Source organism: Manis javanica, chromosome 10 (genome assembly GCF_040802235.1).
Source record: "Manis javanica isolate MJ-LG chromosome 10, MJ_LKY, whole genome shotgun sequence".
Taxonomy (NCBI): Eukaryota; Metazoa; Chordata; class Mammalia; order Pholidota; family Manidae; genus Manis; species Manis javanica.
In genome coordinates, this window is record NC_133165.1 from 42,286,305 (window position 1) to 42,311,617 (window position 25,313).

A 25,313-nucleotide genomic window follows, 5' to 3' on the forward strand; every position below is an offset into this window, starting at 1 on the left:
TAAACTTATGATTAAATACATTATGTAAAAAGCAAAAGGTAATAAAAAGTCCAAACTCATCACTTCATAATTATTTAACTATATTTCACAACTCTCTATACCCTTGAGGTTATTTGCATCTATAGTATCTACATGGTAGAAATACTATCACGGTATCCTAATACTGTGCATTTAACTTTTCCTGTTCCTTCTTACATAAATTTAGCACATTATTATACTTTTAATAAGCCTTTTGAATGTAATAGCTTCCAATATAGAATTCCTCAGATTACATAAAATGACCTGTTTTTATCATTTTTAATTCTGCCTTACACAATATTAGGCAACAGGGGAAAAAAAGAGCCCAAACTGCACTCACACTATTACAATATAGAAATGCCTAATGGGTATGAACAAGGTTTAAAAAGGAAACATAACAATCAAAACAGTTAATGATCAAGTCATAAACTGTGAGTTTTTAAATCAGCATGTTTGCCATGTAAAGCAAGTCCAGCCTCCAGGCATTATTGAAGATCTATAGGTAAAGTGGCATGTAAACATTGTAAGTTATAGTCATTTTGTAATTTTGATTTTGTTACAATAGGTTTTCTTAGGAAAAAAAAATCATGTGCCCACATAAGAAATATACCTTGGGGGTGGAAAAATCTCACTGGCATATTTTGCTATATTGCATTTTGAAGAGACGTTGAATAAAAAAAAGAAATCATGATGTAGAAAAAAAAAAAAAAAAAAGCACTGCTCCATCACTTTGAAACATTTAATACTGCAAAAGAGTATTATGCAGTTAGCATAATTTTTGTTTCTTTGTAGGTAACTCATTTTTTTTTCCTGCCTTGATATATGTAGGTTTTTTCAGGATCCTTGAAATTTAAAAACTACCACCAAAACATGTACAAACAGTTTTTCATAATGTTCCTTAGAATACGGTGAGCTCTTTTATTCTTCAGGCCATTTTCTGCCTGGGAAGCTTTTTTACAAGGACAAGTTTGATTAACGCTTCTGTTCCATTTCTTTTGCTTTCTCCTTTGGAGGTTTCTGTTCTTCATTGGTTAAATCTCAATTTTTTTCTTTTATATGTATAATTTTCTCTTACCTATCATTTTCATCTCTGTCCTTTCAGTGTAGATTCTAGAAGAGCATCCCAAATGTGCTATGTCATTAGTTTGATTTCTTTGCAGCATCAGTTCTGCCCCTTCTACTCCAGATATGTTGTTTTCTTGGAGCTATGACTTGAGTACATACAGAAAGAGTGGATATAGAAAGAAGGGAGATGACAGGGTTAGGATTTTTAGCAGACCAGCTAACAACTCTGACTTCTTGATTTTCTAGTTTGGGCAGCCCCTCCAATCTGGAATTAGGGATGGTAATTAGTAAAGGTAAGTCAAAGCTTTGTTCCCCTTCTTTGTAGTCACTGGTAATCTTCGGTTTAAGGAAGTGATAACAAATGTGGTCCTCAGTGCAATCAATGATAAACTTAATGGAAAAATTTCCCATTCTTTAGCATAGAGGTTTTTAAAAAATATATTTATTTTATAGTGATGTTCCTTTTTACTAGGGTATCTTTATGGAACTTCAGAACAAAAAAAACAACAACTAACTGAAAGAAGCTATTTCAGGCACTGGTAATATGATAGATACCAAGTTAACCTAAAAGCATCTTCTCCCATTTTCCCCTGAATAAAAGGACAGGGAAAATTTTACTTCTAATTATTCTGCTTTATTTTATTTTCATTTATAATACTGGGTTTTCCAAGAGTTGGATATTACTATTTAGTACAATCATTTATGAGTGTCCAGAATAGGTATTTATCAACATAAGGAAAACTGATTTCTTTCTTTAAAATTCCAAGGGAAACTGTAAATAGCTACCCAACCAAACCTCTTAGTGGCAAGTGTTCTCTCGCTCTCAAAAGGCAGTCTCTCTAAAGAAGGCAGAAAGGGAAAGATGAGAGGAATCTTGGAATCTGCTTCCTTAGTTTAAGAGGCTGGATTCCCCACAGGCCTCTGTGAAATCACAGTTGTTAAAGAAGACAATTCAACTGTATTAAATTATGAATGGCACAAGTAAGGAATACGTGCTTGTACACACAACAAAGGGGCTCCTTTCACATCTGATGTAGGTGACTAAAAGAAGAGGAAGACCTGCTTTACACAGCAAATGTGAATGCATGAAGCTCATTACCTCCAAGAGGATTTCTGGCAGGAGGCACAAATTATTAGGACACATTTATGAATGGTAGTACCCAAATGGTGACAGAGGATAAGAAAGATTTCACTTTGAAGGATGAGTCAAAGGGCACAATCTTTCTGTGTCTATTCCCTTGGAGTCATCTCATACTTTTAGACTGACCCTGTGAACAAATCCCTGTTTCTAAAACCAGTTTATCCCTTTAAAACCCAGTGGAAAATTTTTGTCATCTTATTGCCCCATTTTTTCTATGTCATGTCTTTTCTCTCCAATTACCTAAATCCTCCTCCTGGATACAAGCCAGGTCTTTGTTTCCCTTGAAGCCAGTAGAAGGTGTTATACCCTGAGCAATTGTTTAGTAATTACCTGTTTAATAATTCAAGCCTCAAAATGATACATTGAAACTAGACTGAGTATTCTGAGGGATGGTAAAATTTATCACTCTGAACCCCCTTATATATTTATAGAACGCCTGAAGGAAATAATTCTGAGGGCTTTCAAAATCAAGGCAAAATACTTGGGAAAAAAAAAAAGCCAAATGGAGAGACTGAATTTAATTCTACAGTTATTGTTCTGAAGGCCTATACAAATTTTAAGAGACTGGGATAAGTATTCCTTTAAATAAAACAGCTAAAGTTTGAGTATAAAAAATAAAGGAAAAGAGGAATAGCTAAAGATTCATCATGGTGAATCACCCAGTATATCATGGTTTAAATTCACCCAGTATAGCATTACCTGGAATATTCCTACTATAGTCCAGAAGCCCAATTAAAATAACGTAGTCAAAAGGGGGAATTTTTCCTGGAAGTGCACTAGGATATCTCACATAACTGTGGCAGGGCAGAGTTGAAGATGATCTTCATAGACAACTAGAACCAGGACTTCAAAAGTACCAGACTCTTTCTTGGTCTCCAGACTCTACTACTCTCAATGGGTTGGCTTTATTTCCTCCACACATTGAGGAACAGGATCCCATTAGCAGCTAAGACATAAGTAATGGAGTAACTGGTTAAAAGTAGTTCAAACACATACGAAGTTCATAGATGAGGTGGATGGTCAGTCCTGAACCAGGCTCAGTAGCTGAGAAATCAAGGGCCCAGGCTCTTTCCTTCTTCTGCCATCTTCAGAGTATCAGTGATATCTTCTCTTATAATCTCAAGGGGGCTACAACAGAGGCAAGCATGATGTTCTCCCATAGCAATGTTCAAAAGCAAGAAGGGAGGAGTGAGCTCTTTTCATATGATTCTTTGTTTTCTCAGAAAGTTAAATGTTTCCCAGAAAACCCCTTGCAGACATCTCCTTATATAGCATTGTCTAGAAATAATTGGCTACTTGGTAATCCCACCAACAAGAGTCTGGAAAAATTTGTATCAGAAATTTTTGGCTAATTTTTTTAAGAGAGAGTTCTACCAACAGGGAAAAAGGAACAGATAATCAGCACTGTCTAACAGTTTCCATGCCTTACATCATGTGGTCCTCACTATCAGAGAGGAATCACTCTTCTTTCCTTGGTACCAATTCAAAAATTCTAGGAAGGACCCCCATTTACCTGGGTTAATTCAGATTCCCACTCCTGAATCAATCTGCTGTGACACTCAGAGGGTTCATCATGCTAGACTGTTGTCAACTCAATATCACCATTTCTCCTGTCAAAGGCTGGGAATTATGTTTCCCAGAATCCCCTTCCCTACATGGTTCCAGGTTAGATAGAGTCTGCCAATGTGAGGAACTCATATGAGACTTGATAGGCAGAAACAAATCATTATTCTTGGGAGGGTGTGGCAAACACAGTGGCTTCCCTAGCTAAAACTGTTACTTATTTGATTAGATCCAAAGGTGGTCAATGGGACAATAGCAATCCACAGTAAATGAGATAAAACAGTTACTTAATTTATCACCTTAATCACATGCCCATAAAATATGAGGCTTTGGGTAAACAAGTAACTGCTGTAACGGAAGGCAACAAGAAATAGAATATAAAAGAATAGAGGACTGTGAGTACTGTGAGTTGCTCATGCTGGAGAACTTGGAAAAAAGAAATGATAAACTGAGGGATTTAAATTCACAACAAGTCCTGAAATAAGAAAGCTTCTAAGGATGCTCTGAATGTCCTTACCACTTACAGCCATTGGACCACGATTTCTGAAAACAAAGCCCCACGTATGATCCTGCAGGTGGATGAAAATAAATTAATTGAATTCACAGCCATGTAGAGTATCATAATAACATTAAGGCATTGACTGAAAGACTGACACCTTGAAAATTAGGATGAAGATATTTGGGAAGATTTTGATGAAAACTTCACTGAGACTTATTTATCAATCAGCATTTAGTCAAAGGAGTAAAGCCACTATGAGAGCTTAAGAGAGCTTATGGATAAGTCTATAGGGAGCTACTGCCTTTGTGTAGCTATCACCTCTGTGGGTCAGCTGTCAATTGTGTGATGGTGAACCTGGAGCCACTGTGAGCCATCAGGGCCAGCACTCAGATGGAAGAGCTGGATGTGGAACGGAGAAGAGCAAGGACAAGCAAGACACTACCAAGCAATTCTGTCTGTCATGTGTCTGCCTGTGAAGACCTCCAGGAAGAGATGACCACTGCTTTAATTTCACCTCTCAAATCTCACACAATTTCCTCTATGAACCAACTCTATCTTAGAACCATACAAGAGAGAGAATTCCAGGTAACAATCTAACATACCTACAAGATGACCAACCTTCCCAGCTTGCCCAAGACTGCTCCAGTTTTAGCACTGCAAGTTTCACATCTCAGGAAACTCAGTCCTAGGCAGACCAGAACACTTGGTCATCCTTGCCAACAGAGTCTTCTCTCTGTCTGAAAAAGTTGACATCGTCTTGCCAAAAGAACCAACTTTTAATGACCTCTCCTGAGGTAGTCACCTGGTAGGAGGATACTGACCCACCCACTCATGTTTATTGCTTTTAAACTAGACTTAAATCCTTGCATGCCCCAGAGACATGAACACAACATCTGACCCAAGAAGAGGTTCTATACATGCCACAAGCAGTGCAAGATTTTGCCCTTTTGTATCTGCAAAACTAGATAAAGTATAGGAGCCCTAAGAATGTTAGACCAGAGTAGAAGAAATATAATATTGAATGGACCCAAATTTACCAATATAGGTACATTCATCAGATTTTGGATATGTGTTAGCTTCAGTACTTGGGAATAACACTAACAATTTCTTCTTGACTAAAAACCTAGAGCCAACAGTGGCCTATACTAATGAAGTTAAGATGCCAGAACTTCCTTGACATACTGTAAAGAAAAGTTATTCAAAAGCTTAGAAAATAAGGAGAGGGAGCTGGGAGCTTGGGAAGATGGTGGAGGAGGATACTCAGCTCATCTCCTCCCAAAGACATTCAAGACTGCAACTACATAGAGCATATCTCACTCTGAAAACAACTGAAGGCCAGCAGAACAGCTCTTATACAGATAAAGATATAAAGAGAAAGCCACATCAAGAAGGGTAGGAAGGCCAGAGACTTGGGAGGGAACCAAACCCCCAGTGAGGTGACATACAAGCAGGAGGAATGTCACAGATGCAGGAGTTCTCCTAGAGGAGCTAGATCAAAGGTCCCACATAAGGCACCCCCCGCTGTGCGGATCTCCTTGGGAAGACAAGCCACCACAATGCCTGGCTTTAAAAATCAGTGATGCTTAATTCTAGGAACTTGAAAATCAGCAGGGCTTAACTTCAGGAGAGCCAAAGGGCTATAGGAAACTAAGATTGCTCTTAAAGGGCCAGCATACATTAGCACTCACTTCAACTGAACAGAGAGGCAGCAGTTTGGAAAGCACCTGGGTTATAAATGAAGAGGATTTACTGACTAATTTTAGGGTATGTGCCATAGAGGCAGAAAACTATAGGAACTTTCTCCAAAACAAGAAGTGCTCATGGGCGCCATTTTTCTTGACATCCCTCAGTCTAGCTGGCCAGATGCTGGTGAGAGCCAGTTCTGGCACTCTCCACCTACCTTGGCAGCACCACTGCCCCTGCCAGGCACTCCCCTACAGATGGTCTCACCAGCCTGCCTACCCCACCTAGCACCACACCAAAGCAGCTCCAGTCCTGCTCCACCAGCTGGACACACCTGCTTGGGACTGGCACCCCCCACCCAAATGACTACTTCCCTGCCATATCCCATGGGCAGCCCAACCGGGATCAGTGCACCTCCAAAGAGACCCCTGCTCTGGGGCAGGAGGGAGGGGGTAGGACCAATCCACCCACCAACACATTTGCAACAGAGGCTAGGCCTCTTGGGGTGAGGAAGGGGAGCCCTAACCCAATTTACTAGCCATCAGGAGCTGCAGCCAGACCTCTCAGCCAGTAGCGCCAGGAGCTATCCCTGCCACCAGGACAGCTGCAGTATATATACACAAATACATGTATACGAACAGTACTGTATCACTATATTACACACACACACACACACACACACACACACACACACACACACACACACATGCTGGACTATTACTCAGCCATAAAAAAGAATGAAATCTTGCTGTTTATAATAACATGGATGGACTTAGACGGTACTTTGTTAAGTGGAATGAGTCAGACAGAGAAAGACAAATATCATACAATTTTCACTTACACATGGAATATAAAAAACAAAACAAACAAAAAATAGAAACAGACTCATAAATACAGAGTGGTTGCCAGGGGGCAAAGGTGGTCAAAATATGTGAAGGGATTAAGAGGTACAAACTTCCCATTATAAAATAAAAAAATCATGGGGATGTGAAATACAAGATAGGAAATATAGTCAATAATAGTCTAATAACTTAGTGATGGTGACAGATGGTAACTACATTTATGGTGAGCATTTCATGATGTACATAAATGCCAAATCACTATGTTTACACCTAAAACTAACATAGCATTGTATGTCAGCTATACTAAAACTAAAAAGAAAAAATAAGGAACACTAGGATGCACTTAATATGTACAACTGATCTGCTCATCTACCCCCTAACTATACCCCAGGAGGCTCCAAAGAACTCACTCCTTCACCAAATCTTTGAGAAATTATCAGCAAAGGGTGCAACAGAACCATTGAAAAGGTTCTTTAGTACTTTTCTTCTGCAGCCTAGAAATAACAGTGGGGAACAATGAAACGGACTCCCTGAACTCATGGGGGAAAGAAAAGGTCTCAGTGTCAGGCACCAAGTGGTGGCACATAACTACTAGAAACGGGGCAAACGGTTACACCTTATAACCATGTGCAGAAGTAGAGTGGGAAAACAGGGTGTGTGACCAGTAGAGATCTTTGGCGGTGGCTAACTGATCATGGTGTTCCTAGGACTAAGACAGGTAGCCTACTGAAGCTTAGGGGTTATATTAGAGCTGTTTCTCCCTATCAAAGTATTAAACAAAAAGCAATACAGAGATTCCTAGAAAGACTGCAGAGATTAGAGCCACCAACAAAAACTTGAAAAATATAGGGGGATACTTAGTGAAGCAGTGACTCCTATTATACCTGCTGGTGTGTTAACTTTACTAGTTACATAGGTCCTAATATCTAGTATGTAGCTACTAATGCAGCAAATACTTCTTTATAGCTGTTAGTTAAACACCACCCAAAGTAGTATCTTACCAAAGGGCTCCATCAGCTTTCTAGCATTCTGTCATAATCTACAGGGATCCTGACCATCTCACTGTTGCACAAGATAGCACACTGATTCATTACACCAATGACATGCTGATTGGACCTAGTTAAATAAGAATAACCTATCTACTTTATTAAGAAACATTTGTCAGAGAGTGGAAAATTAACCCTGAAAAACTTCAGTGGCCTGTCACCTCTGAAAATTTCTAAGAATCCAGCAATCTAAGATATGTTGAGATATCACCTTCAAGAACAAGTTGCTACATCCACTATTTCCTTCCATTAAGAGAGAGACTTAATATCTAAAGGGCATCTTTGAATTTTAGAAACAACATATACTTCATTTAGGTATACTGCTCCTACACACTTACCAAATAATGCATCAAGGTGATATTTTGAGTGGGGCCCAAGGCAAGAGAAGACTCTGAAATAGGTCCAAGATGCCCGCTATGCTACTTTGCCTCTGGGGCCATATGATTCAAGAGAGTCAATGGGGTTTGAAGTGTATGTGGGAAACAGTGCTGTGTGAAGGATTTTTGGCAGGCCCCTATAAAGGAATCACAATACCCCGAGGATTTTAGAGAATAGCTATGCTAACTTCTAGAGATCATTATTCTCCTTTTGAAAGAGATCTCTGGCTTGCTACTGGTACCTGGTAAGGACTGGACATTTTACCAATAACTATTAAGTCACCATGCACTTCATCATGAACTTCAAACACTGTTTATGACTGAATATTCTGTCTGGAAGGAGAGATAGCTAGATATATGGATCCATACTGATTTGTGATTGGTAGCTAATGATTTGGTTGGTAAGTCAGAAATTTAGAAAGAACAAGGTTGGAAAACTTGTTGACAAGATACGAAAAATAGGTTTGCCAAATTTTTCCTGAGCATGTCAGAGAATTAGAACACTTGTTTTCTTGTGTAAATGATTACCAAAAGACAATCTCAGCAGAAGAGGCCCTTAATAATTATGTGAACAAAAAAATTCATTCTGCGGATGTCAGCAGCCTCCTTCACCAGCCATTGATTTCCTTGCTCAAAGGGATCCTGAGCAAGGTAGTGACACTGGTAGGAATGAAGGTTATGCATTTGCTTAGTGACAAAGGTCTGCCTAGGTTGATCTGGTAACAGACAGTAGAGGGTCCAACCTGCAATGAGCAAAGACCAACACTAATTCCCTCATAAGGAACTGCTCCCATGTGGACTGGTAGAGCAGGATGATGACACTGAACCACTTTACCAAGGAAGGGGCTATCCTTTCTTCTACTGCCTACAACTCTAGACATAAATTTATCTTCCCTGACCACAACATTTTTGTCAAAACCAGCATCTTTTCTTTCACAGAATGCTTTACCCACTGTATCTTTCTTTCTTTAAATTTTTTTTGTTAAGGTACTATTGATATATACTCTTATGAAGGTTTCACATGAAAAAACAATGTGGTTACTACATTTATCCATACTATCAAGTCACAAACCAAACCCCAATGCAGTCACTGTCCATCACTATTTGCTTTCTCTGTGCTACACTGTTTTCCCTGTGATCGCCCACACCATGTGTACTAAACATAATACCCCTCAATTCCCTTCTCCCTACCTCCCCACCTGCCCTCCCACACCCCTTCCCTTTGGTAACCACTAGTACCTTCTTGGAGTCTCTGACTCTGCTGCTATTTTGTTCCTTCAGTTTTGCATCATTGTTTTACTCCACAAATGAGGGGAATCACTTGGCATTTGTCTTTCTCCACCTGGCTTATTTCACTGAGCATAATGTCCACCAGCTCCATCCATGTTGCTGCAAATGGAAGGATTTGTTTCTTTGTTATGGCTGAACAGTATTCCATTGTGTATACATACCACTTTTTCTTTATCCATTCATCTACTTATGGACACTTAGGTTGCTTCCATATCTTGGCTATTGTAAAAAGTCATGCGATAAACATAGGGGTGCATATGTCTTTTTCAATCTGAGAAGTTGTATTCTTTGGGTACATTCCAAGGAGTGGGATTCCCAGGTCAAATGGTATTTCTACTTTTAGTTTTTTAAGGAACCTCCATACTGCTTTCCACAATGGTTGAACTAGCTTACATTCCCACCAGCAGTGTAAGAGGGTTCCCCTTTCTCCTCATCCTTGCCAGCATTTGTCTGTCTTTTGGATGGTGGTGATCCTTACTGGTGTGAGGTGATATCTCATTGTGGTTTTAATTTGCATTTCCGTGATGATTAGTGATGTGGAGCATCTTTACATGTGTCTGTTGGCCATCTGAATTTCTTCTTTGGAGTACTATCTCTTCATATCCTCCGCCCATTTGTTAATCAGGTTATTTGCTTTTTGGGTGTTGAGGCATCTAAGTTCTTTATATAGTTTGGATGTTAACCCCCTGACAGATATTTCATTTACAAATATATTTTCCCATACTCTAGGATGCATTTTTGTTCTGTTCATGGTGTCCTTTGCCATACAGAAACTTTTTAGTTTGATTTACTCCCGTGAGTTCATTTTTGCTTTTGTTTCCCTTGCTCAAGATGTGTTCAGGAAGAAGTTACTCATGCTTATATTCAGGAGTTTTTTGCCTATGTTGTATTCTAAGAGTTTTGTGGTTTCATGATTTACATTTGGGTCTTTGATCCATTTTAAGTTTACTTTTGTGTATGGGGTTAAACAATAATCCAGTTTCATTCTCTTGCATGTAGCTGTCCAGTTTTGCCAACACCAGCTGTTGAAGAAGCTGTTATTTCCCAATTGTATGTCCATGGCTCCTTTATCATGTATTAATTGACCATATACAGTTGGGTTTATATCAGGGCTCTCTATAGTCTGCTCCACTGGTCTATGGGTTTGTTATTGTGCCAGTACCAAACTGTCTTGATTAATATAGTTTTGTAATAGAGCTTGAAGGTGGGGAGCATAATCCCCCCAGCTTTATTCTTCCTTCTCAGGATTGCCTTGGCTATTCTGAGTCTTCACTGGTTCCATATGAATTTTAGAATGATTTTCTCTAGTTTGTTGAAGGATGCTGTTGGTATTTCGATAGGAATTGTACTGAATCTGTAGATTGCTTTAGGCAGGATGGCCATTTTGACAATATTAATTCTCCCTTTCCATGAGCACGGGATGTGTTTCCATCTATTGGTATCTTCTTTAATTTCTCTCATGAGTGTCTTGTAGTTTTCAGAGTATAGATGTTTCACTTCCTTGGATAAGGTTTATTCCTAGGTATTTTATTCTTTTTGATGCAGCTGTGAATGGAATTGTTTTCCTGATTTCTCTCTCTGCTAGTTCTTTGTTAGTGCATAGGAATGCCACAGATTCCTACATATTAATTTTGTATCCTGCAACTTTGTTGAATTCAGATATTAGCTAGGGTAGTTTTGGAGTGGATTCTTTAGGGATTTTTATGTACAGTATCATGTCATCTGCAAACAGGGACAGTTTAAGTTATGCCTTGTCAATCTGGATGCCTTTTATTTCTTTGTGTTGTCTGATTTTCATGGCTAGGACCTCCAGTACTATGTAGAATAGAAGTGGGGTGAGTGGGCATCCTTATCTTATTACCAGTCTTAAAGGAAAAGCATTCAGTTTCTCGCTATTAAGTATAATGTTGACTGTGGGTTTGTCAAATATGGCCCTATATACCCATTTTGTTGAGAGTTTTTATCATGAACGGATGTTGAATTTTGTCAAATGCTTTGCTTTTTCAGCATATATGGAGATGATCATGTAGTTTCTATCCTTTTTGTTGATGTGGATGATGTTGATGGATTTTTGAATGTTGTACCATCCTTGCATTACTGGAATAAATCGTACTTGATCATGATGGATGATCTTTTTGATTTCAGTTTGCTACTATTTGGTTGAGTATTTTTGCATCTGTATTCATCAGGGATATTGGTCTCTAATTTTCTTTTTTTTTGTGATGTCTTTGCCTGGTTTGGATGCTGGCCTCATAGAATGAGTTTGGAAGTGTTTCCTCTTCTTCTACTCTTTGGAAAACTTTAATAAGGATGGGTATTAGGTCGTCACTAAATGTTTGATAAAATTCAGCAGTGAAGCCATCTGGTCCAGGACTTTTGTTCTTTGGTAGCTTTTTGATTACCATTTCAACTTCATTGCTGGTAATTGGTCTGTTCAGATTTTGTTTCTTTCTGGGTCAGCCTTGGAAGGTTGTATTTTTCTAGAACATTGTCCATTTTTTCTAGGTTATCCAGTTTGTTACAATGTAACTTTTCATAGTATTCTCTAATAATTCTTTGTATTCCTGTGGTGTCTGTAGTGATTTTTCCTTTCCCATTTCTGATTCTGTTTATGTGAACAGACTCTCTTTTTCCTTGATAAGTATGGTTAGGGGTTTATCTATTTTGCTTATTTTCTTGAAGAAGCAGCTCTTCATTTCATTGATTCTTTCTATTGTTTCATTCTTCTCGATTTTGTTTATTTCTGCTCTATTCTTTCTTATGTCCCTCCTTCTACTGAATTTGGACCTCATTTGTTCTTCTTCTTCTAGTTTCAGTAATTGTGGGTTTAGACTGCTCATGTGGGATTGTTCTTCTTTCCTGAGGTAGGCCTGTATTGCAATATACTTTCCTCTTAGCACAGCCTTCGCTGCATCCCACGCTTTTGCCATGTTAAATTATTGCTGTCATTTGTCTCCATATATTCCTTGATCTCTGTTTTTGTTTGGTCATTGATCCATTGGTTATTTAGGAGCATGTTGTGAAGCCTCCATGTCTTTGTGGGATTTTTCATTTTCTTTGCATAATTTATTTCTTGTTTCATACCTTTGTGGTCTGAGAAACTGGTTGGTACAATTTCAATCTTTTTGAATTTACTGAGGCTCTTTTTGTGGCCTAGTATATGGTCTATTCTTGAAAATTTTCCATCTGCACTTGAGTAGAATGTGTATTCTGCTACATTTGGATGTAGAGTTCTATAGATGTCTGTTAGACCCATCTGGTTCTAATGTGTTGTTCAGTGCCTCTGTCTCCTTACTTATTTTCTGTCTGGTTGTTGTGTCCTTCAGAGTGAGTGGAATGTTGAAGTCTTTTAGAATGAATGCATTGCATTCTACTTCCCCTTTTAATTCTGTTAGTATTTGTTTCAGATATGTATGTGCTCCTGTGTTGGGAGCATAGATATTTATAAATAACAGTTATATCTTCTTGTTCCATTGACTCTTTTATCATTATGTAATGTCCTTCTTTGTCTCTTCTGACTTTCTTTGTTTTGAAGTCTATTTTGTCTGATACAAGTTCTGCAACTCCTGCTTTTTTCTCCCTATTAGTTGCATAAAATAAGTTTTCCCATCACTTCACTTTTATTCTGTGTATGTCTTTGGGTTTAAAGTGAGTCTCTTGTAGGCAGCATATAGATGGGTCTTGTTTTTTTATCCATTCAGTGACTCTATGTCTTTTGATTGGTGCATTCAGACCATTTATATTTAGAGTGATTATGAATAGGTATGTACTTATTGCCATTGCAGGCTTTAGGTTCGTGGTTACCAAAGGTTCAAGGTTAACTACCTTCTTACCTAAGAGTCTAACTTTACTCACTTAATATGCTATTATAAGCAAAATCTAAAGGTTCTTTTCTTTTTCTTTTTTGCCTTTTTCTTCCTCCTCCATTCATGATACATTAGGTATCATATTCTGTACTCTTTCTCTACCCCTTGATGAACTTTGGGGATAGGTAACTTAATTGTGCATTTGCTTAGAAATTAGCTGTTCTACTTTTTTTTTACTGTGGTTTTACTACCTCTGGAGACAGGTATTAAACCTTAGGAACACTTCCATCTGTAGCAGTCCCTCCAAAATACACTCTAGAGATGGTCTGTGGGAGGTAAATTCTCTCAGCTTTTGGTTATCTGAAAATTGTTTAATCCCTCCTTCAAATTTAAATGATAATCCTGCTGGATAAAGTAATCTTGGTTCAGGCCCTTCTGCTTCATGGCAGTAAATACATCATGCCACTCCTATCTGGCCTGTAAGGTTTCTGCTGAGAAGTCTGATGATAGCCTGATGGGCTTTTCTTTGTATGTGATCTTATTTCTCTCTCTGGCTGCTTTTAATAATCTGTCCTTATCCCTGATCTTTGCCATTTTAATTACTATGTGTCTTGGTGTTGTCTTCCTTGGGTCCCTTGTGTTGGCAGATCTGTGCACCTCCATGGCCTGAGAGACTATGTCCTTCCCCAGATTGGGGAAGTTTTCAGCAATTACCTCCTCAAAGACACTTTCTATCCCTTTTACTCTCTCTTCTTCTGGTATCCCTATAATGTGAATATTGTTGTGTTTGGATCGCTCATACAGTTCTCTCAATATTCTTTCATTCTTAGAGATCCTTTTTTCTCTCTGTGCCACAGCTTCTTCGTATTCCTCTTCTCTAGTTTCTATTTCATTTATTGTCTCCTCCACCAAATCCAATCTGCTTTTAATACCCTCCATTGTGCTCTTCAATGATTGCATCTCCGACTAGAATTCATTCCTGAGTTCTTAAATATCTTTCCGTACTTCCATGAGCATGTTAATGGTTTTTATTTTGAACTCCCTTTCAGGAGGATTCATGAGGTCGATGTCATTTAAATCTTTCTCAGGAGTTGTATTCATAATTTTTCTTTAAACCAGGTTCCTTTGGCATTTCATATTTGTATATGGTGCCCTCTAGTATCTAGAAGCTCTACTCTGTGGAGCTGTTCAGCTGCTGAAGAAATGTTGGAGTCGCTGGGGAGTGGTACTGGTGCCTGGGGGGAGGAAAGAGCTGTTCCCTGCTTCCCAACTGCTATGCCTGTCTCCACTGCCTGAACTAGTGGGCCGAGCACACAGGTATAAGCCTCTCTGCTTCGCATTTGTAGTTGCTGTAGATAGATCTTCCCTCTGGCTGGCCTAACACCAGGGTTGGGTTTGCCAGTTTGTAAGCCAGATGGGGCTGGCCAGGAGAAAGGCACAGTTAGCTGTGTATCATGGAGGGGGTCCTTGGAGCTGTGTAGCCAGCCAGGGAGCTGGAGCACCTGAAGATCATGAAAGCTCCCAACCTGCTGGGCAGAGTGCACCTGGACAATTTTGTCTACCTGTCCTTTCTCCTGAGAAAGCGCTGTTCAATCCTTTCCCCTTTAGCAGTCCTCTTGCTAAGGGCTTCCACGTTAGGCAGTCTCTCAGACTACCCACCTTTCTTTTGTCCCTGAGCAGCTGGATATGGATCCCTGCTTTCCAAAAGTGGCTCAAATCTCAGTCTCTCAGGAATTTTTCCTGTCTTAGCTTTCCAACACCCTAATCATAAGTGTATCATGGAAGCACCATGAAATGTAGTTTGTGCTCCCAGAGCAGATCTCTGGAGTTAGGTATTCTGCAGTCCCAGTCACTAAACAGCACAGTGTAGGTGACTAAAACTGTCATAGAAGCTGCTTTTTTTCTGGTCTGAGGAAGCAGAGAAAAGAGCTAGGGTAAGACAGAGAATCAGAGGAAAATCCTGTAAGTCTGTGAAGAGGAAATCCCAGGAGAAAATTTCTCTAAAAACTGAAATCAGTCAAAGGGAGAAATGAAGTTTAAAATCCATTCATTGCTCACAAACTGCAGTCTGGGGCCGTTTCTCTCTTTCCTGCTCCAGCAGAAACCAAAACCGGCCCTCCCCCTCACCTCACAGGCACAGATAAGCCCCCCTTACCCATTGATATAGAGATGAACTTCTCTCCACCCCTGAGGAATGATTCAAATTCACTAAAGCCAGGAGAGATATTCTAAAATTGTTACAATTTTACCCACAAGCCTAAACAGGTGAAAAGGATCTCCCAAATCTATGTATGAAGGTGCAAAGTCTCAGGTTAGCTTCTGAGTCACATATGCAAAGGGAAAATCCAAACCAGATTAGCAAAAGCTTTGCTTTGATAAATGAATTGGTATTTGAACCACTGCCTGAGAAAGGTGGAATAGAAATTATAATCCAGCCTAACAAGATTGACTGCTGAGTAAAAAAGAAACATAAACATTCACCAGAGGAATTATAAAGGAGCCCAGAGGCTACACAGGATGTATTTATACTATTCAGGATATATGAAAATATGAAGTTATATAAGATTTAAAACACACTATCCACAGTTTTAATTTAATTTCTAATGGACATTTAAGGGCAGTATACAACATATGCAGAGGACAAATTCTTTTTATGGGCTCATTGTACATTCACCAAGATAGAACAGATGCAGGTCTACAAAGCAAGTTTCAATAAATTTAAAACGATAAAAATCATGCAAAGTGTTATCTTACCACAGCAGAATTAAATAAGAATTCAACAGCAATTAACCACCTATCTAGGAAAAAACCAAACAATCTGGAAATTAAACAACATATTTCTAAGTAATTTATAGGCCAAAGACAAAATCACAAGGGAAATTAGAAAGTATTTTAAACTACATAACAAAGAAGATACAACACATCAAAACTTGTGAGATGCAGCTGTAAGAGCAGTGTTTAGATGGAAACTTATAGCTTTAAATGCATTTATTAGAAAAAAGGAATAAACTTAAGAAGAAGGAAATAATAAAGGTAAGAGAGAAATGCTAAAGATACAACCAGGAATGAAAGAAATGGAAGATATATAACAAAGTATTATAAAAAACAAAAGGTAGCTCTTTGCAGATATCAGTGAAAATCACAAGCCCCTACAATATTACTACAAACTTAGCAGCTTAAAACAATGCATACTTATTACCTAACAGTTTCTCTGGGACAGGAGTCCAGGAACAGCTTCTCCTGCTCTTCTGGTTAGCATCTCACAAGGCTACAATCAAGATATTGGCCAGGGCTACTGTGGGTAATATTGTAGTATTTCCAGAATATCTCACCTGGCTTTAGTACATCTACGTATCAATAGGCATTTAGAGGTGGAAAGAAGTATGGCTTTAGTGCATTTGCATCATTCCTCAGGGGGCAGAGAGAAGTTCATCTCTTTATCAATGGGTAATTACCTGGGCAATGAGAGCTTATCTGTACCTGTGAGGTGAGGGGAAGGGCAGGTTTTGCTTCTACTAGAACAGGAAAAAGAGATGGACCAAAACTGCATTTTGTGAGCAATAAATGGATTTTTTAAACTTTATTTCTCCCTTTGACTAATTTTGTTTTTTTTAAATTTGTAAACATTTTTCTTAAAGTGTAGTTGATACACAATTATTATATTGGTTTCAGGTATACAATGCAGTGATTCAACAGTTACCCACATTATTAGATCCTGACCCCAATTAGTACAGTTAGTATCCATGAACATAGAAAGATATTACAGGATCATTGTATTTTCCATGCTGCACTTCTATCCCTGTGACCAACTTATACTATGATTGAGAATTTTTTTTATTGTTTTTTTTTAGAGGGCATCGCTCATATTTATTGATCAAATGGTTGTTAACAACAATAAAATTTTGTATAGGGGAGTCAATGCTCAACGCACAATCATTAATCCACCCTAAGCCTAATTCTCATGAGTCTCCAATCTTCTGAAGCATAACAAACAAGTTCTTACATAGTGAGTAAGTTCTTACATGGTGAACAGTACAAGGGCAGTCATCACAAAAACTTTCGGTGTTGATCACGCATTATGAACTATAAACAATCAGGTCAAATATGAATATTCATTTGATTTTTATACTTCATTTATATGTGAATCCCACATTTCTCCCTTATTATTATTATTATTATTTTTAATAAAATGCTGAAGTGGTAGGTAGATGCAAGATAAAGGTAGAAAATATAGTTTAGTGTTAGAAGAGAGCAAATGTAGATGATCAGGTGTGTGCCTGTAGACTATGTGTTAATCCAAGCTAGACAAGGGCAATAATTCATCCACGGATGCAGAAGATTTCTCTCAAAACAGGGGGGTGAGGTTCTAAGCCTCACCTCTGTTGATCCCCAATTTCTCACCTGATGGCCTCCCTGCGACTATGCCTGTCTTAGGTTTTCCTTCCTTGAGGAATCTTACCCATCTCTGGCTAACCAGTCATCTTCCGGGGCCATACAGGGAAATGTAAAGTTGGTAAGTGAGAGAGAAGCCATATTGTTTGAAAAGGTTAGCTTTTTACCTCTTTGCAGATTTATGCCCTGTAGCTTCTATGCCCAGCATTTGTGCTGAGGTATCTTTACCACTTGGAGGAATTATGATACTCGGTGAATTCCATATGAGGCAAGAATTCTACTTAAGGGTTGTAATAAGGAAGAAAGAAGAAAAGCTATAGAAGTAGCAGACAGAAGAAAACATGGGAAGATTGAATATTTCTTTGACATATCTTCTTGTAGAGTAACTTAACCATGTATAGGTTTTAAACTACTAATTAAATTGCACACACACATTAACATAATAGGAATACAGTTACATAACCAAAGCAGATCTATAATTACCAGCCATCTCCAGTGAAGCCAAGAAAACCATTTAGGCACCCTAGGCATTTGTGAAAATTTGTCTATGATATAATGGATATTGTTCAACTGTACTTAAACAGTCTGAGAGAAATCAGACAAATTAAAACAACCCATTCCTGTGGACTGTTCATATCCCATATGTTCTTTTAACAATAGATAGTCTGTAGTTGTAAGATCTTGGAGTGCTGCAACTTGCACTTCTCCTAATTCTTGGTTGAGTTCCAACAGTATAGATCCAGTCAAATTTGTTGTTTTGCTGTATGCACAGGCCAGCTTAGATATCTCCTTCTTCATTCCAATGGTAAGTCCAGGAACCGGTGGGATGAATGCAGCTACAACTGCAGCATCACCGGGATCTTTGTTGAGGTTTTTTGATGATCATCTTCTGGTATGACTCTTCCAGAGAGTGCTGATGTTGAAGTTCTTCATATCATATCTTAGTTCATTTTCTGAGTAGCCAAATTAGGCTTTAATCCTCTGGAGAAACACAAACAGACCCTTTCCCAAAACTTTGATATTCCTTTTATACCACTGTGTAGAACTCATCGGAGGTCACCACCCAGGAACTGCTTTTTTTTCTTAAGAGAAAGGAATATTATCAGAAAAGTGTACCTCCATAGCTGATCATCTGACACCCTTTAAGTGATCAAAATTAAGGATATTCAAAGCATGCATTAATCATTGATTTACAGTTAGTTTTATCCTATCAGGGAGTAAGCCCTCTTCTCAATCGTTTTTTTTGTTACCTATGAACTACACTTACATGAAGAATATTATGTTTACTAGGCTCTCCCCTATACCAGGTCCCCCCTATAAACCGCTTTACAGTCCATCAGCATAGCACAATGTTGTAGAATCACTACTTGTCTTCTCTGTGTTGTACCGCCCTACTCTTTCTCCCACCCCCCCATGCATGCTAACCTTAATACCCCCCTTGTTGTTCCACCCCACTTATCCCACCCTACCCACCCATTCTCCCCAGTCACTTTCCCTTTGGTACCTGTTAGTCCATTCTTGGGTTCTGTGATTCCGCTGCTGTTTTGTTCCTTCAGTTTTTCTTTGTTCTTATACTCCTCAGATGAGTGAAATCATTTGCTATTTCTCTTTCTCCGCTTGGCTTATTTCACTGAGCATATTACTCTCCAGCTCCATACATGTTGCTGCAAATGGTTGGATTTTTCCACTTCTTATGGCTGAGTAGTATTCCATTGTGTATATGTACCACATCTTCTTTATCCATTCATCTACCGATGGACATTTGGGTTGCTTCCAATTCTTAGCTATTGTAAATAGTGCAGCGATAAACATAGGGGTGCATCTGTCTTTCTCAAATTTGATTGCTGCGTTCTTAGGGTAAATTCCTAGGAGTGGAGTTCCTGGGTCAAATGATAAGTCTGTTTTGAGCATTTTGATGAACCTCCATACTGCTTTCCACAATGGTTGAACTAATTTACATTCCCACCAGCAGTGTAGGAGGGTTCCCCTTTCTCCACAGCCTCGCCAACATTTGTTGTTGTTTGTCTTTTGGATGGCAGCCATCCTTACTGGTGTGAGGTGATACCTCATTGTAGTTTTAATTTGCATTTCTCTGATAATTAGCGATGTGGAGCATCTTTTCATGTGTCTGTTGGCCATCTGTATTTCTTTTTTAGAGAACTGTCTGTTCAGTTCCTCTGCCCATTTTTTAATTGGATTATTTGTTTTTTGTTTGTTGAGGCGTGTGAGCTCTTTATATATTCTGGACGTCAAGCTTTTATCGGATGTATCATTTTCAAATATATTCTCCCATACTGTAGGGTTCCTTTTTGTTCTATTGATGGTGTCTTTCGCTGTACAGAAGCTTTTCAGCTTAATGTAGTCCCACTTGCTCATTTTTGCTGTTGTTTTCCTTGCCCGGGGAGATATGTTCAAGAAGAGGTCACTCATGTTTATGTCTAAGAGGTTTTTGCCTATGTTTTTTTCCAAGAGTTTAATGGTTTCATGACTTACATTCAGGTCTTTGATCCATTTTGAGTTTACCTTTGTATATGGGGTTAGACAATGGTCCAGTTTCATTCTCCTACATGTAGCTGTCCAGTTTTGCCAGCAGCATCTGTTGAAGAGACTGTCATTTTGCCATTGTATGTCCATGGCTCCTTTATCAAATATTAATTGACCATATATGTTTGGGTTAATTTCTGGAGTCTCTAATCTGTTCCACTGGTCTGTGGCTCTTTCTTGTGCCAGTACCAAATTGTCTTGATTACTATGGCTTTGTAGTAGAGCTTGAAGTTGGGGAGTGAGATCCCCCCTACTTTATTCTTCTTTTTCAGGATTGCTATGGCTGTTCGGGGTCTTTGGTGTTTCCATATGAATTTTTGAATTATTTGTTCCAGTTCATTGAAGAATGTTACTGGTAATTTGAGAGGGATTGCATCAAATCTGTATATTGCTTTAGGCAGGATGGCCATTTTGACGATATTAATTCTTCCTAGCCATGAGCATGGGATGAGTTTCCATTTATTAGTGTCCCCTTTCTCTTAAGAGTGACTTGTAGTTTTCAGAGTATAAGTCTTTCACTTCTTTGGTTAGGTTTATTCCTAGGTATTTTATTCTTTTTGATGCAATGGTGAATGGAATTGTTTTCCTGATTTCTCCTTCTATTGGTACATTGTTAGTGTATAGGAAAGCTACAGATTTCTGTGTGTTAATTTTGTATCCTGCAACTTTGCTGTATTCCGATATCAGTTCTAGTAGTTTTCGAGTGGAGTCTTTAGAGTTTGTCATGTACAGTATCATATCATCTGCAAATAGTGACAGTTTAACTTCTTCTTTACCAATCTGGATTCCTTGTATTTCTTTGTTTTGTCTGATTGCGTGTCTAGGACCTCCAGTACTATGTTAAATAACGGTGGGGAGAGTGGGCATCCCTGTCTGGTTCCCGATCTCAGAGGAAATGCTTTCAGCTTCTCGCTGTTCAGTATAATGCTGGCTGTGGGTTTATCATATACAGCCTTTATTATGTTGAGGTACTTGCTCTCTATTCCGATTTTGCTGAGAGTTTTTATCATGAATGGATGTTGAATTTTGTCAAATGCTTTTTCAGCATCTATGGAGATGATCCTGTGGTTTTTGTCTTTCTTTTTGTTGATGTGGTGGATGATGTTGATGGATTTTCGAATGCTGTATCATCCTTGCATTCCTGGAATGAATCCCACTTGGTCATGGTGTATGTTCCTTTTGATATACTTTTGAATTCAGTTTGCTAATATTTTATTAAGTATTTTTACGTTCATCAGGGATATTGGTCTGTAATTTTACATTCTGGTGGGGTCTTTGCCTGGTTTTGGTATTAGGGTAATGTTGGCTTCATAGAATGAGTTTGGGAGTATTCCCTCCTCTTCTATTTTTTTGAAAACTTTAAGGAGAATGGGTATTATCTCTTCTCTGTGTGTCTGATAAAATTCCGAGGTAAATCCGACCAGCCCGGGTGTTTTGTTCTTGGGTAGTTTTTTGATTACCGTTTCAGTTTAGTTGCTCGTAATTGGTTTGTTTAACTTTTGTGTTTCTTCCTTGGTCAGTCTTGGAAGGTTGTATTTTTCTAGGAAGTTGTCCATTTCTTCTAGGTTTTCCAGCTTGTTGGCATATAGGTTTTCATAGTAGTCTTTAAAAATTCTTTGTATTTCTGTGGAGTCTGTCATGATTTTTCCGTTCTCATTTCTGATTCTGTTGATTTGTGTTGATTCTCTTTTTGTCTTAATAAGTTTGGCTAGAGGCTTATCTGCTTTGTTTATTTTCTCAAAGAACCAACTCATGGTTTTATTGATTTTTGCTATTGTTTTATTCATCTCAATTTTATTTCTTTTCTGATCTTTATTATGTCCCTCCTTCTACTGACTTTAGGCCTTATTTTTTCTTCTTTTTCCAATTTCGATAATTGTGATGTTAGAATATTCATTTGGGATTGTTCTTCCTTCTTCAAGTGTGCCTGGATTGCTATATACTTTCTTGTTAGGACTGCTTTTGCTGCATTCCACAGAAGTTGGGTCTTTGTGTTTTTGTTGTCATTTGTTTCCATACATTGCTGCACCTCCACTTTAATTTGGTCATTGATCCATTGATTATTTAGGAGCATGTTGTTAAGCCTCCATGTGTTTGTGAGCCTTTTTGTTTTCGTTGTAGAATTTATTTTTACTTTTATACCTTTGTGGTCTGAAAAATTGGTTGGTAGAATTTCAATATTTTGGATTTTGCTGAGGCTCTTTTTGTGGGCTAGTATGTGGTCTATTCTGGAGAATGTTCCATGTGCACTTGAGAAGAATGTATATCCTGTTGCTTTTGGATGTAGAGTTCTATAGATGTCTATTAGGTCCATCTGTTCTACTGTGTTGTTCAGTGCCTCCGTGTCCTTACTTATTTTCTGCCTGGTGGATCTATCCTTTGGGGTGAGTGGTGTGTTGAGGTCTCCTAAAATGAATGCATTGCAGTCTATTTCCCCCTTTACTTCTGTTAGTATTTGTTTCATATATGCTGGTGCTCCTGTGTTGGATGCATGTATATTTAGAATGGTTATATCCTCTTGTTAGACTGAGCCCTTTATCATTATGTCGTGTCCTTCTTTATCTCTTGTTTCTTTCTTTGTTGTGAAGTCTATTTTGTCTGATATTAGTACTGCAACCCCTGCTTTCTTCTCACTGTTGTTTGCCTGAAATATGTTTTTCCATCCCTTGACTTTTAGTCTGTGCATGTCTTTGGGTTTGAGGTGAGTTTCTTGTAAGCAGCATATAGATGGGTCTTGCTTTTTTATCCATCTGTTACTCTGTGTCTTTTGATTGGCGCATTCAGTCCATTTACATTTACGGTGACTATTGAAAGATAAGTACTTATTGCCATTGCAGGCTTTAGATTCGCAGTTACCAAAGGTTCAAGGTTAGCCTCTTTAGTATCTTACTGCCTAACTTAGCTCGCTTATTGAGCTGTTATATACACTGTCTTGAGATTCTTTTCTTCTCTCCCTTCTTATTCTTCCTCCTCCATTCTTCATATGTTGGGTGATTTTCTGTGCTCTTTCTAGGAGTGCTCCCATCTAGAGCAGTCCCTGTAAGATGCCCTGTAGAGGTGGTTTGTGGGAAGCAAATTCCCTCAGGTTTTGCTTGTCTGGAGATTGTTTGATCCTGCCAGCATATTTAAATGATAGTCGTGCTGGATACAGTATCCTTGGTTCAAGGCCCTTCTGTTTCATTGCATTAAATATATCATGCCATTCTCTTCTGCCTGTAGGGTTTCTGTTGAGAAGTCTGATGTTAGCCTGATGGGTTTTCCTTTATAGGTGACCTTTTTCTCTCTAGCTGCCTTCAAAACTCTTTCCTTGACCTTGATCCTTGCCATTTTAATTTTTATGTGTCTTGGTGTTGTCCTCCTTGTATGCTTTCTGTTTGGGGTTCTGTGTATTTCTGTGGTGTGTTCAATTATTTCCTCCCCCAGTTTGGGGAAGTTTTTAGCAAGTATTTCTTCCAAGATACTTTCCATCCCTTTTCCTCTCTCTTCTTCTTCTGGTACCCCTATAATATGGATATTGTTCCTTTTGGATTGGTCACACAGTTCTCTTAATATTGTTTCATTCCTGGAGATCCTTTTATCTCTCTCTATGTCAGCTTCTATGCGTTCCTGTTCTCAGGTTTCAATTCCATCAACGGCCTCTTGCATCTTATGCATTCTGCTTATAAATCCTTCCAGAGTTTGTTTCATTTCTGTTATCTCCTTTCTGGCATCTGTGATCTCCCTCCGGACTTCATTCCATTTCTCTTGCATATTTGTCTGCATCTCTGTAAGCATGTTTACGATTTTTATTTTGAATTCTTATTCAGGAAGAGTGGTTAGGTCTGTCTCCTTCTCTGGTGTCTCTGTGATCTCGGTTTGTCTGTAATTTTGTCTTTTCATGGTGATTGGAATAGTTTGCAGAGCTGGGATGTGTGACGGCTGGAAGAACTTCCTTTCTTGTTGGTTTTTGGTCTTCCTCTCCTGGGAGAATAGCGATCTCTAGTGGCTTGTGCTGGGTAGCTGCACGCAGACAGGGCTTCTGCTTCCTGCCCAGCTGCTATGGAGTTTATCTCCACTGTTGCTGTGGGTGTGGTCTGGCTAGGGCTGCTACTCCAAAGTGGAGTTGCGTTGTAGGGGGAGCAGCTGGGAGGCTATTTATCTCCGTAAGGGGCCTCCATGCTCCCTGATGCCCAGGGGATTAGAGTGCCCAGAGATCCCCAGATTCCCTACCTCTGGACTAAGTGTCCCGCCCTGCCCCATTAAGAGTTCCAAAAAGCACCCGCCAAAACAAATCAACGAACACACAGACACACACACACACACAAAAAATGGCCGCTCGTTTTACTTTATTCTCCGGCACCAGCCTCAGGCACCCGCTCACCAGTCTTGCTGCCATTTCCCTAGTATTGGGCTCCCTATCCCTTTAAGACTTCCAAAGAGCGCTTGCTAAAACAAAACAACAACAACAATGAAAAAGTGGCCGCTCGCTTTTCTTTTGTCCTCCGGCGCCGGTCTTGCTGCCCTGTTTCCCTAGTGTTGGGGACCCTGTCCGTTTAAGACTTCCAAAAAGCAGTCACCACAACAAAACAACAGCAACAAGAACAACGAAAAAGTGGCCGCTCACTTTTCTTTTGTCCTCCGGCGCCGGCCTCCGGTACCCGCTCACCGCTCTTGCTGCCCTGTTTCCCAGTATCCAGGGCCCTGCGCATGCACTGTGTCTGCACTCTGGTCTGGATGGCTGGTGCTGGGTGTTCAGCAGTCCTGGGCTCCTTCTCCCTCCTGCTCAGACCTCTCTCTTCCCGCCAGGAGCTGGGGGGAGGGGCGCTTGGGACCTGCTTCGCAAGGCGCTGGGTTCTCACAGGTGTTGATGTGGTCTGGATGTTGTCCTGTGTCCTCTGGTCTTTATTCTAGGAAGAGTTGTCTTTGTTATATTTTCATAGATATATGTGGTTTTGGGAGATTTCCGCTGCTCTACTCACGCCACCATCTTGGCTCCGCCCCTTCGACTAATTTTGTTTTTTAGAGGTATTTTGCCCTGGTATTTCATTTCCCCGGATGTACAGCTACA

The 25,313-nt window shown here is 39.2% G+C and overlaps 1 protein-coding gene and 1 long non-coding RNA gene across 10 annotated transcripts in view; both read right to left on the bottom strand.

Annotated features, from left to right (window-relative positions):
- Nucleotides 1–25,313, bottom strand: part of TPST1 (tyrosylprotein sulfotransferase 1) — a 252,067-nt gene that overhangs the window by 60,079 nt on the left and 166,675 nt on the right. For 3 of the 9 annotated variants that reach the window (XM_073215232.1, XM_073215231.1, XM_073215230.1), the window contains exon 4: nucleotides 24,870–25,152. The exons of the other annotated variants lie outside the window; for them this stretch is intronic. In XM_073215232.1, coding sequence (XP_073071333.1) covers nucleotides 24,870–25,152 — 283 coding nt within the window. The remainder of the gene's footprint in view (nucleotides 1–24,869; nucleotides 25,153–25,313) is intronic. 9 annotated transcript variants of the gene reach the window in all.
- LOC140844060 (uncharacterized) lies at nucleotides 715–19,119 on the bottom strand. Its single transcript, XR_012122216.1, has 2 exons — nucleotides 3,221–19,119; nucleotides 715–1,229 (listed from the first exon to the last, which is right to left on the bottom strand). It is a non-coding gene; the product is annotated as an uncharacterized lncRNA (long non-coding RNA).